At 47.5% G+C, this 17,650-nt stretch overlaps 1 protein-coding gene across 2 annotated transcripts in view; it reads right to left on the bottom strand.

The window, feature by feature from the left end:
- Window positions 1-17,650, bottom strand: part of PTDSS2 (phosphatidylserine synthase 2) — a 105,635-nt gene that overhangs the window by 21,307 nt on the left and 66,678 nt on the right. For both annotated transcript variants that reach the window (XM_075325418.1, XM_075325417.1), the window contains exons 3-9: window positions 14,930-15,012; window positions 12,156-12,223; window positions 10,777-10,911; window positions 9,114-9,164; window positions 8,392-8,505; window positions 7,453-7,571; window positions 7,078-7,192 (exon numbers count right to left, since the gene is read on the bottom strand). In XM_075325418.1, the coding sequence (XP_075181533.1) occupies window positions 7,078-7,192; window positions 7,453-7,571; window positions 8,392-8,505; window positions 9,114-9,164; window positions 10,777-10,911; window positions 12,156-12,223; window positions 14,930-15,012 (685 nt within the window). The remainder of the gene's footprint in view (window positions 1-7,077; window positions 7,193-7,452; window positions 7,572-8,391; window positions 8,506-9,113; window positions 9,165-10,776; window positions 10,912-12,155; window positions 12,224-14,929; window positions 15,013-17,650) is intronic.

Genomic DNA, 17,650 nt, shown 5'->3' with positions numbered 1-17,650 from the left:
CACTGGACTGCTGGTATCCTCAGTGTGTTATGTGAGCTTGGGCTTAGGACCTCTGACTTCCTATGTGTTACCAGAGTCCCCTGATGATTCTAGAGAGATGAAACACTTCGGGACGAGGGCCAGGAACATTGTAGGGGCACTAAGAGAGGGTTAGATGTGGTCTGCCCTTGTAAGGGCGGAAGCTATTGGGGTAACAGACATTATCAGTTTTCCTCAGGGATATTATAGGGCCAGCTGGATGCTGTGAGGACCCAGAGAGGAAGTTCTGTATACCCCAAGCTCCGATGAATGGGTGAGACAGTTTACAACTTATTCTTTAAATAAGCTTTTACATTGGTGGATTCCTCTTTGAGGACCACCTCACACTATAATGGGTTTTTTTGTATTGAGTTAAGTTTGTTAATTTTGGCACTCATTAATGGGACCACTGTCTCTTCCCTGAGTGAGACTATCACACTCAATTCTTCATTATGTTGTGTTTTTTTGTTTATTTTGTTGTATATCATAGGCTCCCTGGACGTTGTACTTGAAGCTGAGGATACCAGCAGTCCAGTGAGCTTTGGGTTACTAGTTTGTCAAAAAGCTTTTAATATAACTAGATTAAAACTTACATTTTATGCCTCTTAATATTGCTTGATTATTCTAATTCTAAGTGGTATCCCTCTTTGGAAGATTGCTGTAATCATATTTCAGAGTACATAGCAAAACCCTGTTGACAGCGTCCCTTTAACCTTTTCCTATCCCGAGTCCCACCCGAGGGTACATTCCAAAAATTCTGTCATGCTCCTTTGTCAGACCACTGCCTTGTTTATCAATCATTTACATGTGAATGAAGGGAATTTTGTTTACTTACCGTAAATTCCTTTTCTTCTAGCTCCAATTGGGAGACCCAGACAATTGGGTGTATAGCTTATGCCTCCGGAGGCCACACAAAGTATTACACTAAAAGTGTAAAGCCCCTCCCCTTCTGCCTATACACCCCCCGTGCATCACGGGCTCCTCAGTTTTGGTGCAAAAGCAAGAAGGAGGAAAAATTATAAATTGGTTTAAAGTAAATTCAATCCGAAGGAATATCGGAGAACTGAAACCATTCAACATGAACAACATGTGTACACAAAAAACAACAGCCCGAAGGGAACAGGGGCGGGTGCTGGGTCTCCCAATTGGAGCTAGAAGAAAAGGAATTTACGGTAAGTAAACAAAATTCCCTTCTTCTTTGTCGCTCCATTGGGAGACCCAGACAATTGGGACGTCCAAAAGCAGTCCCTGGGTGGGTAAATAATACCTCATAATAGAGCCGTAAAACGGCTCCGTCCTACAGGTGGGCAACCGCCGCCTGAAGGACTCGCCTACCTAGGCTGGCATCTGCCGAAGCATAGGTATGCACCTGAGAGTGTTTCGTGAAAGTGTGCAGGCTCGACCAGGTAGCCGCCTGACACACCTGCTGAGCCGTAGCCTGGTGCCGCAAAGCCCAGGACGCCCCCACGGCCCTGGTAGAATGGGCCTTCAGCCCTGAGGGAACCGGAAGCCCCGAAGAACGATAAGCTTCGAGAATTGGTTCCTTGATCCACCGAGCCAGGGTTGATTTGGAAGCTTGTGACCCTTTACGCTGGCCAGCGACAAGGACAAAGAGTGCATCCGAGCGGCGCAGGGGCGCCGTACGAGAAATGTAGAATCTGAGTGCTCTCACCAGATCTAACAAGTGCAAATCCTTTTCACATTGGTGAACTGGATGAGGACAAAAAGAGGGTAAGGAGATATCCTGATTGAGATGAAAGGGGGATACCACCTTAGGGAGAAATTCCGGAACCGGACGCAGAACCACCTTGTCCTGGTGAAACACCAGGAAGGGGGCTTTGCACGACAACGCTGCTAGCTCAGACACTCTCCGAAGTGAAGTGACTTCTACTAGGAAGACCACTTTCTGCGAAAGGCGTGAGAGAGAAATATCCCTCATTGGCTCGAACGGTGGTTTCTGAAGAGCCATCAGCACCCTGTTCAGACCCCAGGGTTCTAACGGACGCTTGTAAGGAGGGACGATGTGACAAACCCCCTGCAGGAACGTGCGTACCTGTGGAAGTCTGGCTAGGCGCTTCTGAAAAAACACAGAGAGCGCAGAGACTTGTCCCTTAAGGGAGCCGAGCGACAAACCCTTTTCCAATCCGGATTGAAGGAAGGACAGAAAAGTGGGCAAGGCAAATGGCCAGGGAGAAAAACCCTGATCAGAGCACCACGACAGGAATATCTTCCACGTCCTGTGGTAGATCTTGGCGGACGTTGGTTTCCTAGCCTGTCTCATAGTGGCAATGACCTCTTGAGATAACCCTGAAGACGCTAGGATCCAGGACTCAATGGCCACACAGTCAGGTTGAGGGCCGCAGAATTCAGATGGAAAAACGGCCCTTGAGACAGCAAGTCTGGTCGGTCTGGTAGTGCCCACGGTTGGCCGACCGTGAGATGCCACAGATCCGGGTACCACGACCTCCTCGGCCAGTCTGGAGCGACGAGGATGGCGCGGCGGCAGTCGGACCTGATCTTGCGTAACACTCTGGGCAACAGTGCCAGAGGAGGAAACACATATGGGAGTTGAAACTGCGACCAATCCTGAACTAAAGCGTCTGCCGCCAGAGCTCTGTGATCTTGAGACCGTGCCATGAATGTCGGGACCTTGTTGTGCCGGGACGCCATTAGGTCGACGTCCGGCATGCCCCAGCGGCAACAGATCTCCTGAAACACGTCCGGGTGAAGGGACCATTCCCCTGCGTCCATGCCCTGGCGACTGAGAAAGTCTGCTTCCCAGTTTTCTACGCCCGGGATGTGAACTGCGGATATGGTGGAGGCTGTGGCTTCCACCCACAGCAGAATCTGCCGGACTTCCTGGAAGGCTTGCCGACTGCGTGTTCCTCCTTGGTGGTTGATGTATGCCACCGCTGTGGAGTTGTCCGACTGAATTCGGATCTGCCTGCCTTTCAGCCACGGCTGAAACGCCTTTAGGGCAAGATACACTGCCCTTATCTCCAGAACATTGATCTGAACGGAGGACTCTGTCTGAGTCCAAGTACCCTGAGCCCTGTGGTGGAGAAAAAGACCGCTCCCCACCCTGACAGGCTCGTGTCCGTCGTGACCACCGCCCAGGATGGGGGCAGGAAGGATTTCCCCTTCGACAGAGAAGTGGGGAGAAGCCACCACTGGAGGGAAGCCTTGGCTGCCCGCGAAAGGGAGACGTTCCTGTCGAGGGACGTCGACTTCCTGTCCCATTTGCGAAGAATGTCCCATTGAAGTGGACGCAGATGAAACTGCGCAAAAGGAACTGCCTCCATTGCTGCTACCATCTTCCCTAGGAAGTGCATGAGGCGCCTCAGGGGGTGTGACTGGCCTTGAAGGAGAGATTGCACCCCTGTCTGTAGTGAACGCTGTTTGTCCAGCGGAAGCTTCACTATCGCTGAGAGAGTATGAAACTCCATGCCAAGATATGTCAGTGATTGGGCCGGTGTCAGATTTGACTTTGGAAAATTGATGATCCACCCGAAACTCTGGAGAGTCTCCAGAGCAATGTTCAGGCTGTGTTGGCATGCCTCTTGAGAGGGTGCCTTGACAAGCAGATCGTCTAAGTAAGGGATCACCGAGTGTCCCTGAGAGTGTAGGATTGCCACCACTGTTGCCATGACCTTGGTGAAGACCCGTGGGGCTGTCGCCATGCCAAAAGGCAGTGCCACGAACTGAAGGTGTTCGTCCCCTATGGCGAAACGCAGGAAGCGCTGATGCTCTGGTGCAATCGGTACGTGGAGATAAGCATCTTTGATGTCGATTGATGCCAGGAAATCTCCTTGGGACATTGAGGCGATGACGGAGCGGAGCGATTCCATCCGGAACCGCCTGGTTTTTACATGCTTGTTGAGCAGTTTTAGGTCCAGAACAGGACGGAAGGATCCGTCCTTTTTCGGTACCACGAACAAGTTGGAGTAAAAACCGTGACCCCGTTGCTGAAGAGGAACAGGGATCACCACTCCTTCCGCCTTCAGAGTGCACACCGCCTGCAGAAGAGCATCGGCTCTCTCGGGGGGCGGAGATGTTCTGAAGAAACGAGTTGGAGGACGAGAGCTGAACTCTATCCTGTAACCTTGAGATAGAATGTCTCTCACCCATCGGTCTTTTACCTGTGGCAGCCAGGCGTCGCAAAAGCGGGAGAGCCTGCCACCGACCGAGGATGCGGTTTGAAGAGGCCGAAAGTCATGAGGAGGCCGCTTTGGGAGCGGTTCCTCCGGCGGTCTTTTTAGGACGTGACTTAGACCGCCATGAATCAGAGTTCCTCTGATCTTTCTGAGGCCTTTTGGACGAGGAGAATTGAGACCTGCCCGCGGTCCAAAAGGACCGAAATCTCGATTGTACCTTCCGTGGTTGAGGTCTGTTTGGTTTGGACTGAGGTAAGGATGAGTCCTTTCCCTTGGATTGTTTAATGATTTCATCCAATCGCTCACCAAACAGGCGGTCGCCAGACAATGGCAAACCGGTTAAGAACTTTTTGGAAGCAGAGTCTGCCTTCCATTCACGTAGCCACATGGCCCTGCGGACTACCACCGAATTGGCGGATGCTACCGCCGTACGGCTCGCAGAGTCCAGGATAGCATTAATGGCGTAGGACGCAAACGCCGACGCCTGAGAGGTTAAGGACACCACTTGCGGAGCAGATGTACGTGTGACTGTATTAATCTGCGCCTGACAAGCTAAGATAGCTTGGAGTGCCCATACGGCTGCGAATGCTGGAGCAAAAGACGCGCCGATAGCTTCATAGATGGATTTTCAAAACTATAGTTCCATCTGTCTGTCAGTGGCATCTTTGAGCGAAGCCCCATCTTCCACTGCAACTATGGATCTAGCCGCCAGTCTGGAGATTGGAGGATCCACCTTAGGACACTGAGTCCAGCCCTTGACAACCTCAGGGGGAAGGGATAACGCGTATCCTTAAGGCGCTTGGAAAAACGCTTATCTGGACAATCTCGGTTTTTCTGGACTGCCTCTCTGAAGTCAGAGTGATCCAGAAACGTACTCAATGTACGCTTGGGAAACCTGAAACGGAATTTCTCCTGAGAAGCTGACTCCTCAATTGTAGGAGCTGGGGGAGAAATATCCAACACCTGATTGATGGTCGCTATAAGGTCATTCACTACGGCGTCACCTTCAGGTGTATCTAGGTTGAGAGCGGCTTCAGGATCAGAATCCTGATCTGCTACCTCCGCTTCATCTTCCAGAGAGTCCTCCTGCTGAGACCCTGAACAGTGTGATGAAGTGGAGGGAATTTCCCAGCGAGCCCGCTTAGGCGGCCTGGGACTGCGGTCCGTGTCAGAGACCTCACCCTGGGACCTATGGGTCACCCCAGGAGCATTTTGCTGTTCCAATTGAGGGGGACCTGGGGTCAAAGATTGAACAGTGCCAGTGCCCGGGGCCTGAATCACCGGTCTGGACTGTAAGGCTTCTAGTATCTTAGCAGACCATTTATCCATACTCTCAGACAGTTTGTCAGCAAAAGCTGCAAACTCCGTCCCTGTCACCTGGACCGTGGTAGCAGGTGGTTCCACCTGGGCCACCAGTAGCAGAGGCTCCGGCTGAGTAAGTGCCACAGGGGCCGAGCATTGCACACAATGAGGGTCAGTGGAACCTGCCGGTAGTATAGCTGCACATGAGGTACAGGTTGCAAAGTACGCCTGTGCTTTGGCACCCTTGCTTTTTGCGGACGACATGCTGTTGTCTCCTCTGAGTACAATCCAGGAGGGTATATAGCCAAAAATCAACAGAGCGACCGTACAGTGCAAATGTATAGCCTATAAGCCTATATATATATATATATATATATATATATATATATATATATATATATATATATATATATATATACACACTTCGGCACTCAGTGGGGGCCAGCACCTCAGGTGCTGCTTACCGACCGCTCAGAGCGGTTGTGTGATCACCAGATTCCCTGCCTGGGTCTCCCTGTGTTGTCTCTCCTCTCCAGCGTCTGAAGCGCTGACAGGAATGGCTGCCGGCGTTCTGTGGGGAGGAGGGGACCGTGGGCGTGCCCAAGAAAGTGCGGGAATCTAGTGCCCCAGTGTACTGAGTGAGGGGGGAGGAGGATACTATGTATGCTCCAGCCCTCAGCGCTGACGTCCTGTGCAGCGTCCTGCCCTTCCCCTGACTGGCAGGCTCTGTGGGCGGGAATATGCGATACTAGGCCGCAAAAGCCGGGGACTAAAGTTATAAGCGCGGCCGCGCGGTAGTCCCCGGCGCACTAACACACCCAGCAGTGCTGCAATGTGTATGGCACAAGCGCTCCATGCGCGGTCCCCACGGGGACACAGAGTACCTCACAGTAGCAGGGCCTTGTCCCTGACGATACCCGGCTCCTATCCAGCAGATTCCCCAGGGGCTGCGGAGGGAGCACGGTCCCCGTGCCTGGAGACCGATTAGGATCCCACTTCACCCAGAGCCCATAAGGGATGGGGAAGGAAAACAGCATGTGGCTCCTGCCTATGTACCCGCAATGGGTACCTCAACCTTAACAACACCGCCGACAAAGTGGGGTGAGAAGGGAGCATGCCGGGAGCCCTGTTATGGGCCCTCTATTCTTCCATCCGACCTAGTCAGCAGCTGCTGCTGACTAAGCTGTGGAGCTATGCGTGGATGTCAGCCTCCTTCGCACAAAGCATAAAAACTGAAGAGCCCGTGATGCACGGGGGGGTGTATAGGCAGAAGGGGAGGGGCTTTACACTTTTAAGTGTAATACTTTGTGTGGCCTCCGGAGGCATAAGCTATACACCCAATTGTCTGGGTCTCCCAATGGAGCAACAAAGAAAAATTGATTTCCTGTTGATTTATTTTACATAATTCATGCATATTGCAAAATTCTGCTTTGACGTTTTTTCCCCAATTATAATTTTTGATTGCTCTCAATGTGCAGAACAGGAAATTTTATTGGATAGGTTAAGGAGTCAGGACTCTTGACATGTAGTAGTCATGTAACTGGAACACCACTGACGCTCATTTGCTGGATAAACTTAAGCTGGCCAGAGCAGCGAAACTTACCACCACTATGATGCCACACACCGCTAACCATCGGCGGAGGTTCGAGGCTGGCTTCCATTCAAACTTCACCCAGCTGTACGGCGTGAACTGGAAGGCTATTCTCTTCATTTTACCCCTAGAAGTAGAAATCATAATGAGCCCTCAGAGGTCACCGATTAGATAGTTAGCTGTGGTCACAGAGGACTTGTAAGGCCCGTTACGCTGCCCTCTCTCTGGTTAGTCAATTAGGAGCTAACACAGAGTGGCTTGTCACAACTGTGCAGCCATCAACCAGAACTGCAGCAATGGGCCCAGTGATCTGAAGGCACCGCTGCCCCGGGAGCGGATTGACATTACTGTACCCGGTTGCCTGCGTCTGTCTACACCTGAACTCACCTGTATGTAGGGATGTTCCACAGACCCTGCCATTTGTACGGCTTCATGGAAAGCCACTTTAAGGTCTTCATGCCACAATAAATTCCTAATCCATTACACACTAGTACGTCCATAATCCACTATAAAAAGAGAAAAAAAATGACAATAATAAAACAAGTTTCAGTGACCGTAAATATAAAGATCATATAGACTGTCCATGACTGGCAGTAACAACGCTATGGTCTATCCCATGTGAGCGTGCCCCATCACTATGGATGAGAAGTCCTCATGACCTGCAGTCACCATGATGCTCTCATTCTTGTAGATGTAGGGCTAAACCAGAACCTCCTCTGCCGGGGCACTGCATGTACAGAAAATGCCTAATCTGGTTTTATGGTCAGAGACATCTAAAAATGAAGCTGGGAGCTGTAGAAAGGCCAAATTCAAGGAGATTTAATAGACCCCAGATGTTCTGTAGTATCCTCGCTTTACTACAGCATATGGGGGGACATCATAAAAGGATGGGCCGCCTTATTTTCAGCGACTGGAGTAAAGCAATATTCACACCGCAGTGTGGGACTGCCACATGCACAATGAAAGCCCAGGGTGCCTACTTTAATGGTCACCATTTAGATGGAGGCCAAAAGAGTAATTTAGCCACTGTCACACACCAGTATAGCTTTTTTTCTCCTGTATAGAGCCACAGTCAGCTGTGCTAATCCATACAATGGCAAAAAAACAAAAAAAAATTATCCCACATTGTGCATTTGAATTAACATTGCAGGTTAGGGGTGGGTGACCTATGCATTGTGGGGTTATACAGTAGCACGTGTCAGAGGTATAGGTTGTAAGGCCTGCAATATGAATAGACCTGTACTGTGAACTGTGTAGATAAAAGCCTAGGACCACCGAACCATAGACAATCTATGCCCCTTGTATTCGCTTCCGGAAATAACTTACATGATCCCACCAGCATTCACTGAAATTGGGAAGCTGATGCTCCAAGCTGTATTCCAGGAACTCGAACATAACGCTGATCATCATACACATCCACCAGTCCCTTATCATTAGTGTCTGAGAAGCCAGAGGACAAGAATGAGGGGAGCAGAAGATACAGAAGATGCAGAATCAATGAAATGTCACACCGCAAAGGAGGCTGTGGTCTGAACCAATGCAAAAACAGGCAATCTATGCTTAAAGGGGTTGTCCGAGACGAACACTGATGACCTGTCTTTAGGACAGCTCTTCGGTGTCTAATCTGTTGGAGGTAACACAACTGGCACCCCTGCCGATCAGCTGTTCCCGGTGCTGCCGCCATCACACCTACTCAGTTACAAAGCTGTACAGCTCTCAACTGTATAATGGCTGCGGCCAGGTAATAAATAATCGCCCATATTCAAATCTATAGGGGGCGGATGTGCAGTGCCTGGCCATGACCCCTATTCTGTGGATAGAGCTGTGCAACTGAATAGGACCACTGGCAGCAGCATCGGGAACAGCTCATCAGCGGGAAGTGCCGGGTATCGCACCCCCACTGATCAGGCACTGATGATACCCCAAGGATAGGCCATCAATGATAAAGTCCCACACAACCAAAGCCAAATCGGAGATTGTCAGTCATACCACAATGTTTACACAAATTCATAATAATAAAAAAGAATTTAATATTAGCAATGACTTACTTTTATATACCAGCCAAGAAAGTGTGCAGGTACAAAGCCATCCATCTTATCCTAAAAGACATTTCAAGAAGTAAACCAATTAACCTAGTCAAGAAGTCCGTTGTGGCTGTCTAGAGACGAGAGTTCGCAACAAGGAAACCTCACTTTAATGTCCATAGTCTTTACTACGCACCAAAAATGGAAAATGGTTTCAAAGAAAGTCTGGCGCTCCACAAATAGGTGTGGTAAAGGGTTTCCGAACTATTGATTTTTGGGGCTTGTGTTCTGAACGTTAAGTATTGTGTGCTACTTCTTAAGGAAGCTCACATGTCATAAGTAAATATCTTCTTCAGAGAAGAATAGGAATAAAACAATTAGATACAACATTCCTAGCCAGACAGTATTGGCAGACATGTTTCCGGGTATTTGCCCCTCATCAGTGCACAGCAAGACTTTTGATTTGGCTGAATGAGAGGTCTCTGACAGGGCTGTTATGGGAAACGTTATGGTAGATCACTTGAGTAAAATCACTTTTTTAGATCAGTAGAGGTTTGACATCGGGGACCCTCCATATATATGGAGAATGAATAAATATTATTATTATTATTATTATAATGGACAGCCCACAGAGCTAATTCAGCTCACCATCTTAGTGTATTGTGAACAGGAGCTGGGCCCATTGACCTAAATGGGGTTGTGAGGCTATTTTCGTGCACAGCTATGCACTGGATCCCCACCTAACAGAACGTGATATCCTAGGACATGTTATATCAGCCAGCCATGTGCCTTCCTCACGGCTCGCCTGCTTGCTGGCTTCTTGGTTTAGCGGTTAATATGTCGTTTAGGAGCTTTAAAGGGGATTATCTGTTTCTTGAACACATGAGACAGGAATGACTTCAGTCTGGTACATTGTGTCCACAAGACCGGTAATCTGCGCAACGGACAATAACCTGGCAGACGTAGCAGAGCCGAATAGCGTCAGCAGAGATTGTCATTGCTCCATAAAGCAGCAGAGGGTCTGACAAGGTCTGAAGTGTCATTTACACCGCTCACAAGATGACCCCCAGATTGTGCCTTGCTTACAGCGATTACCCTCCTGTGTACTTGTCATTTTGTTGCTGGAGTTTAGAGAGATGACAAATCCTTTCCAATCCTTCCTAATCCAGGCTTGGGCTGTCAGCTATGGCTTCCAGATGTGGACTGTCACACGCACTATGGGCACTGCCATTTATGTGCTACTTAAGTGGCTGCACACAAGATAACAAGGGGAAGGGTCATTTAGCTACATTGTCAGTAGACGACCATTTTTTTGCTGTGGCTAATGGTTTGCAGAGGAAGTATGGCCAGAGAAACCTGCAATCTGGCTGAGAGACCGGCAGACCGGGGTGCAGGCAGAATATCGTGCCGTTACAGAGAATACATGCCACATACAGCAGTGCAGTTGTTCGTGTATGCAATACTGCATCTCCCCTGTAGGGGTCACTACAGTGGCAGAGATAGGCCAACATTACCTTGACAAGTGAATCAGGAACCAGACCCAAAATGATTGTCACAGCAGCTCCCGTAATAAGGGGGTTACAAGTGGTGACAACCCCCCTAAAAACGCTGCATAACCTATAGAAAGCTCGCCGTTTGTGCAAAAGTAAACTAAAGTTTCATGCAGATCCTCTGACAATCGTCTTACCCATAAGTTGTGGTAGGGATCAGTTTTATTATTCGGATCGTATATAAGGCAATTTCCGCCATAATCTCTTTCTGGTAGAGGAACTCCCAATTTGGGGTCAATAAACTTCATGAAATGTCTTCCGTCATGTACAGTCTGCAAAAATCAGAGTCACATTAGGAACGAATAGATCACGCAGCACTGGAAACACAAAATTCAGACTGACTGAAGCCAGAAAAGCTCTATGAATGGGTTCTACCGCCAAATCTCAAATTCATGCCGGGAAACTAAGGACGATCAATGAAATGAGTGAGCGATAAAAATATTCTCCATGTTTCTGTATGTACTGTGTAGAAGCCAATATTGTTAGCACTTTTTTTTGCTGAAAAAGCCCCCCTATGTTTATACTCAAATGAGGGTCCCACTTCTGGATTATAAGCAGCACCTTTTCTCCCAAAAACTGGTGGGAAAATGGGGCTGAGTCTTATAATCTAGATAAAGCTTACCGGGCCAGTGCAGCGTGGTCACAGGACAAAGCGTCGGCAATACTATGGCTCGGGGGTGTTGTGGCGGAAGCCACGGAGCCCGTCAACAAGTGGTGTAGCGCAATTGAGCCTGCTGGTGAGCTGCGGGTTCCGTTCAGCTCGCTGGCAATTGACGATATAGACTTCAAGGACATTACCGCAGAAGCTCAGGTTGAGATCTTGGCTCTTCGAGATCTCAACCTGCATATGCACCGTTACCACGGCCATTTACATGAAGTCGAGGGTGTCAACCGCCGGCAGGCTCAATGGGGCTTCGCCACCCACCGGTACACTCAACTGGATCATGCAACCTGCCGGCAGGACTCAATGGCTTCCGCTGTGATACCCCTGAGCCCCCGAGTATTGCCAACCCTCCATCCTGTGACTTTCCTGTGCCACGGACAACCCAGTCTTCCGAGCCTACAGCATCGCCGACCCAGCCTCCTGAGCTGTTCTACATGCCCATGCCGCCCTGGTGACCTAATATAAGACGCACTATGATTACGAACCCCCCATTTTAACAAATTCATTTTTTCCAATTTTCCTTCTCTAAATTTGGGGTGTCTTATACCCTAGGCTTATACTCTAGTCCAATAGTTTTTCACCGTTTTTAGAGGTGAAATGAAAGGCGTCGCCTTATACTCAATATATACGGTAATTGTATTCACCGGGTGTCACTGGTTAGCAGCTTCAGGTAAGAATGGAATAATGGCAGCTCTCCATAGAAGCCAAGCAAAATACTAGGGTGCATTGTAATTAATGGAGGAAAAAAGAAGCGGTCAGAGTGGTTTACAGGATGAAACCCACATGTAAAAACAGAAAAAAAATGCTTTATCTTTCTGAAACTAATTAAATGTATGAACTTTCATTCCTTACCTGAAAGAGGATGAAGATGAGGAACAGCTCGTACACCACACTGACGCACAGCCAGAACCTCCAATAAGCTGCAGGATGATAAGGTGGACACCGTTACTGTGCGGCTCCTTATAGACCCAAACAAATTCTACTACTAGTAACAATCTGCACTAGGTGACCTCCATGTTATGTGGCTCGTCATCTGATCGGGACTGCGAGTCGTACAATGCACAGGCAGTGATTCTCCCACAGCAAGCGATTTGTCTTTAAAAGGAGTTGTCCACTACTTTTACACTGATGGCCTATCCTTAGAATAGGCTAGGACATAAATGTCTGATCAGCAATGGGTCAGACACCCATCACCCCCGCCGATCAGCTGTTCTCGGAAGGGGCAGGCAGCCAGAAATGCTCAGCTCTGGAGCTGCCCCGTCTTCTGATAGTGGCTACGGACAGGTACTGCACATCTGCATCCTGCTCACATCAATATGCAGGAGGCAGATTTGCAGTACCCAGCAGCGGCCGCTATCAGTTGAGGGGGCATTTCTGGCCCCCTGCTTCCTCCGCTGGTGCAGAGTACAGCTAAATCAGCAGCGGTGCGGGGTGTCTGACCCCGGCCGATCAGACATCGATTACCTATTTTAAGGATAGGCCATCAATGTAAAAGTAGTCAACTCTAAAGGGTGGTTTACACGCTGCGACATCGCAAACGATACATCGTCGGGGTCACAACGCGTCGTTAACGACATCGCAGCGTGTGACACCTATGTGCAACCTTAAACGATCGCAAAAGAGACAAAAATCGTTGGTCTGTGACAGGTCATTCAGTTTGCAAAAATCGTTGACTGGTCAGTAGCGAGGTTGTCGTTCCTGCGGCAGCACAAAATCGCTATGTGTGACACTGCAGGAGCGAGGAACAACCTTGTACCTGCGGCCGCCCGCAATGAGGAAGGAAGGAAGTGCGCTCATCTCCGCCCCTCCGCTTCTATTGGACGGCTGCCGTGTGACGTCGCGGTGATGCCGCTCGAACCGCCCTCTTAGAAAGGAGGCGGCTCGCCGGCCACAGCGACGTCGCAGGGAAGGTAAGTCCGTGTGGCGGGTGTAAGTGATGTTGTGTGCCATGGGCAGCGATTTGCCCGTGACGCACAACAGACGAGGGCGGGTACGCTCGCTAGAGAGATCGCAGTGTGTAAAGCACCCTTAAGTCTTCAGCCTAGAAGTTCATGCACACGTGGGCACTGTGGATCTATGCTGTATAGATTTATGGGCCCTAACCGTACCTCCCAATGTCCAAATAAAGGCTTGATTTCCTGACTGCATAGGGAATTCATGTAGGTGGAAACATTACATCAGCAAACAAAGATCAACATTAATAGTATAGTGGTGTTACAAGTGACTGACACCAACACCCACACCGATCAGATGTTAGAAAGTCCCGCAGCTAGAGAAAGGACACTGTATGGAGCCAGATCCAATGTTGTGAAGAGGTCATTCTTGAGTAATGGAGCTCAACGTCTATTCACTTCAATGGTAGCTAATCTAAAATATCCAGGAATGGCCTCAATACAGAGCACAGAACTGTCCTGTTCTTGCATTGTTTACCGGAAAGACCACACCAGGATCTGAAAACAGCTGATTTATGGGGGTGTTAGATCCCACCTCAATCTGTGACCAGAGATTTATACGGTCAGATGAATGGACCCTTAGAATTAAAATCAGACCGCAATGCTCTGACTGCTAGCTGCTCTCCCGACCCAAGCGTGCCAGATATATATAATATATAATATATATATATATATATATATATATATATAATTTCTACGTAGAGGTCACATTTGGGTCAGGAAACACACGGCCAATCTGAGCATTGAGGTCCAATCTCAGAGCGCATTCAGACAACCATATAAAATCAGACTAAGGATGGGACATCAATATCAAAGTTTTCGACAACGATTTAAGCCTTAAGGCTGCTTTACACGCTATGACATCGCTCCAGCGATCTCGTTAGGGTCACAGAATTTGTAACGCACATCCGGCCGCTTTAGCGATGCCGTTGCGTGTGACACCTATGACCGATTTTGAATCGTTGCAAAAACGTTCAAAATCGCTCATCGGTGACATGGGGGTCCCTTCCCAATTATCGTTGCTGCTGCAGTAACGAAGTTGTTCGTCGTTCCTGCGGCAGCACACATCGCTATGTGTGACACCGCAGGAACGACTATCATCTCCTTACTTGCGGCTGCCAGCAATGCGGAAGGAAGGAGGTGGGCGGGATGTTACGTCCCGCTCATCTCCGCCCCTCTGCTTCTATTGGACCGGTTGCTTAGTGACATCGCAGTGACGCCAAACGAACCACCCCCTTAGTAAGGAGGCGGTTCGCCGGTCACAGCGACGTCGCTAGGCAGGTAAGTAGTGTGATGGGTGTAAGCGATGTTGTGCACCACGGACAGAGATTTGCCCGTGTCGCACAAACGATGGGAGCTGGTGCGCACGCTAGCGATCTCTGTCACGATATCGCAGCGTGTAAAGCGGCCTTTAGGGACTAATGTATGATTCAGTATGTGTTATATATTGTCTACTAGACGCAATAATGCAAGTATATAGACATGAGAAGGGCTGCATGAATTCAGACGCCAAGAGTTGGTAAGCACAGCTCCTTGCAACCCTATGGGTGTAATCATACAGCTCCATAGAGCCTAGTGGATGGATGATTACACATTGTAATTGTTTCTATATATGGTGGGAATTACCCCATCATTCAGCCAAGGCTGCACAATATCCGGGACCCACCAAAATACCTGGATGAGGTCTGGAAAATGGTCCATCTTTAGCTTGTGTGACTCCAAAACATAAGAAAACCAGTATACTGGCAACAATTCCTCTGGAAAGACACAATGGGAAAAGACAAATAATTAGATCATAAAATAAATATGTTAACGAGAACATTAATAAAAATCTTAATAAAATTCATAAACTAACAATACATTGCTGAAAATATACAGTAATAGTCATAAAAATGACAAAACTAACAGTTTTAATAAAAGCTGAATCCAGCAGATTTCAGCCGTCCGTACAGCTGCACAGGTCCTGGGACGGGTCAGAGGGGACAGGTTATGTGATCGCTCCACACAATGCTGAGGACAATGTAACATTTACTACATGTAATGGAAGATTTCTGGATTTATCTAATAAGAGGAAAACTGCAGCTCAGGAAGGGCTGGAGGGGTCAATAGCACAAACTTCCTTCTGGTCCCTGCACAAGGAATAAACAGGAAACCTCCAGATCCAAACGCAAAGATATATATGTACAGGCCAAGTCGTTCAAGGTTTTAACACCGAGAGTAGGAGAAAGCAGGGCATGAGAGGAAGGCAGAGACATGATCACCTGAGCCGAGAACTGCACTCGCCGTCCCCACAGGATACCCAGCAGCAATAAGTAAAGCAGAGGAGGGGAGTATGAAATTCAGAGACTTATTTCCCAAAGAGACTGTCCAAGGAAACATTCCCTGAAGCCACTTATTTCTACTATTCTGCACTTGCAAAAAATCCATAGCAGATACGTTGCTCCAAAGGCCCCATACACATTGGATAGCAGTCATCTGAACCTGCAGAATCTGGTGGATCGGCTGAACACCTACTGTGTATGGAGAAAGGGGGGGGCACTATACTGGTCTCATGAAAGAATGTCTGGGTAGATGACAAACGTGTGGCTGCAATTCATGCCAATGATGCCTCATGCTCAGCAAGTTGATAAGCCACTGACAGACGATTCTGGCTACACCAAGCCGAGCGTTACTGTGCATAGGGGAGTCTGCAGAGAGATAGCCGGCAGCTGTGTATGTGCACAGCCAGATAAAGGGGGGACAACCGTTACTTAAGTACTATACTTCCCCTTGCAAAATAAAAATAACATCTCATCTTCCTTAATGTCGGCACAGGGTGTCCCAAGGATTGCATAACATAATTATGCCGCATAAGCCCTGCAACCAACCTGTGGTCTCAAACGGGCAGCAGTGCTGACTCTAAAGGAAGTAAAAATGCAGTGGCTCAATAGAGACCACAGACTGGCTGCTGGGCTCACGTGGCACAATTATGTCATACAATCCTTGGGACGCCTTGTTATTCCAGGATAACCTTGTATGTGGCTTAATTCATACGTCCTTTGCAAAGTTTAAGCTGCCCAATTCCAGCCTTGCTGAAGCATCCCGAGATCATCACCAATACTTCACAGTGGGTGCAATACACTGTGGCTTGTACGCCTTCCAAGTCTCCGTCTAACCATTTATGACCAGGTGTTGGGGAAAGCTAAAAATTAGACTCATCAGAGAAGATTACCTTACTCTAGAAATTGGGTAGATTAAAAACTTTGCGAAGGGCGTATGAATCAAGCCACATACAAGGTTATCCTGGAAAAACAGATGGTTCCTTTTGCTCAGGCAATGTTCCCCAACTCTGAGGACTGTTTTTTTCCAGCAGGACAATGCGCCATGCCACACAGCTAGGTCAATCAATGTGTGGATGAAGGACCACCACATCAAAACCCTGTCATGGCCAGCCCAATCTCCAGACCTAAGCCCCATTGAAAACCTCTGACATGTAATCAAGAGGAATGGATAGTCACAAGCTATCAAACAAAGAACGGCTTACATATTTGCACCAGGAGTGGCATAAGGTCACCCAAAAGCAATAGGAAATACTTGTGGAAAGCATGCCAAGACGCATAAAAGCTGTAATTAAAAATCATGGTTATTCCACAAAATATTGATTTCTGAACTCTCCCTGAGGTAAAACATTATTTGCATCGTTATTTCTAAATTATTATGAACCTGTTTTCTTTGCATTATTTGAGGTGTGAAAGCATTGTGCATTTTTTTGTTATTTTGGCCATTTGTCAGAAAATAAAAACACAAAATGTATTGCTTGGAAATTCTGAGACGTTGTCAGTAGTTTATAGAATAAAAGAACAATTTACATTTTACTCAAACATATACCTATAAAGAGAAAAACTGACAATTTTGCAATGGTCTCTTAATTTTTGCCAAAGCCGTATGGCAGGGCAGGGTGAGGGGAGACTATAGGACACTTGCACAAACAAGTTTAAAATTTTTATTTTTTTTAAAGTCAGAATTTAGTTGTGGGCATGGTTTGGGGTTCTGGATTTTTGAATGCGAACACAAAAGTAAAGTAAAAGATAAAAGGTACTACTTAAAACCAGTCTGAAACGGAAAGTATATTGTACATACACACGCATTTTATTATATATATATATATATATATATATATATATATATATATATATATATATATATATATATATATATATATATATATATATATATATATATATATATATATGATTTATTATATAAAATGCGTATGTATGTACAATATACTTTCCGTTTCAGATTGATTTTTAAGCAGTATCTATATATGTATATCTATATCTATCTATATCTATATATCTATATATCTATCTATATATCTATCTATCTATAATTGCCTTATTCTGTCTGTCTGTC

The sequence above is a fragment of the Anomaloglossus baeobatrachus genome, chromosome 10, assembly GCF_048569485.1.
Source record: "Anomaloglossus baeobatrachus isolate aAnoBae1 chromosome 10, aAnoBae1.hap1, whole genome shotgun sequence".
NCBI classification, from domain to species: domain Eukaryota; kingdom Metazoa; phylum Chordata; class Amphibia; order Anura; family Aromobatidae; genus Anomaloglossus; species Anomaloglossus baeobatrachus.
The sequence above is the reverse complement of the archived record's forward strand: the minus strand, read 5'-3'. Positions and strand labels throughout refer to the sequence as shown.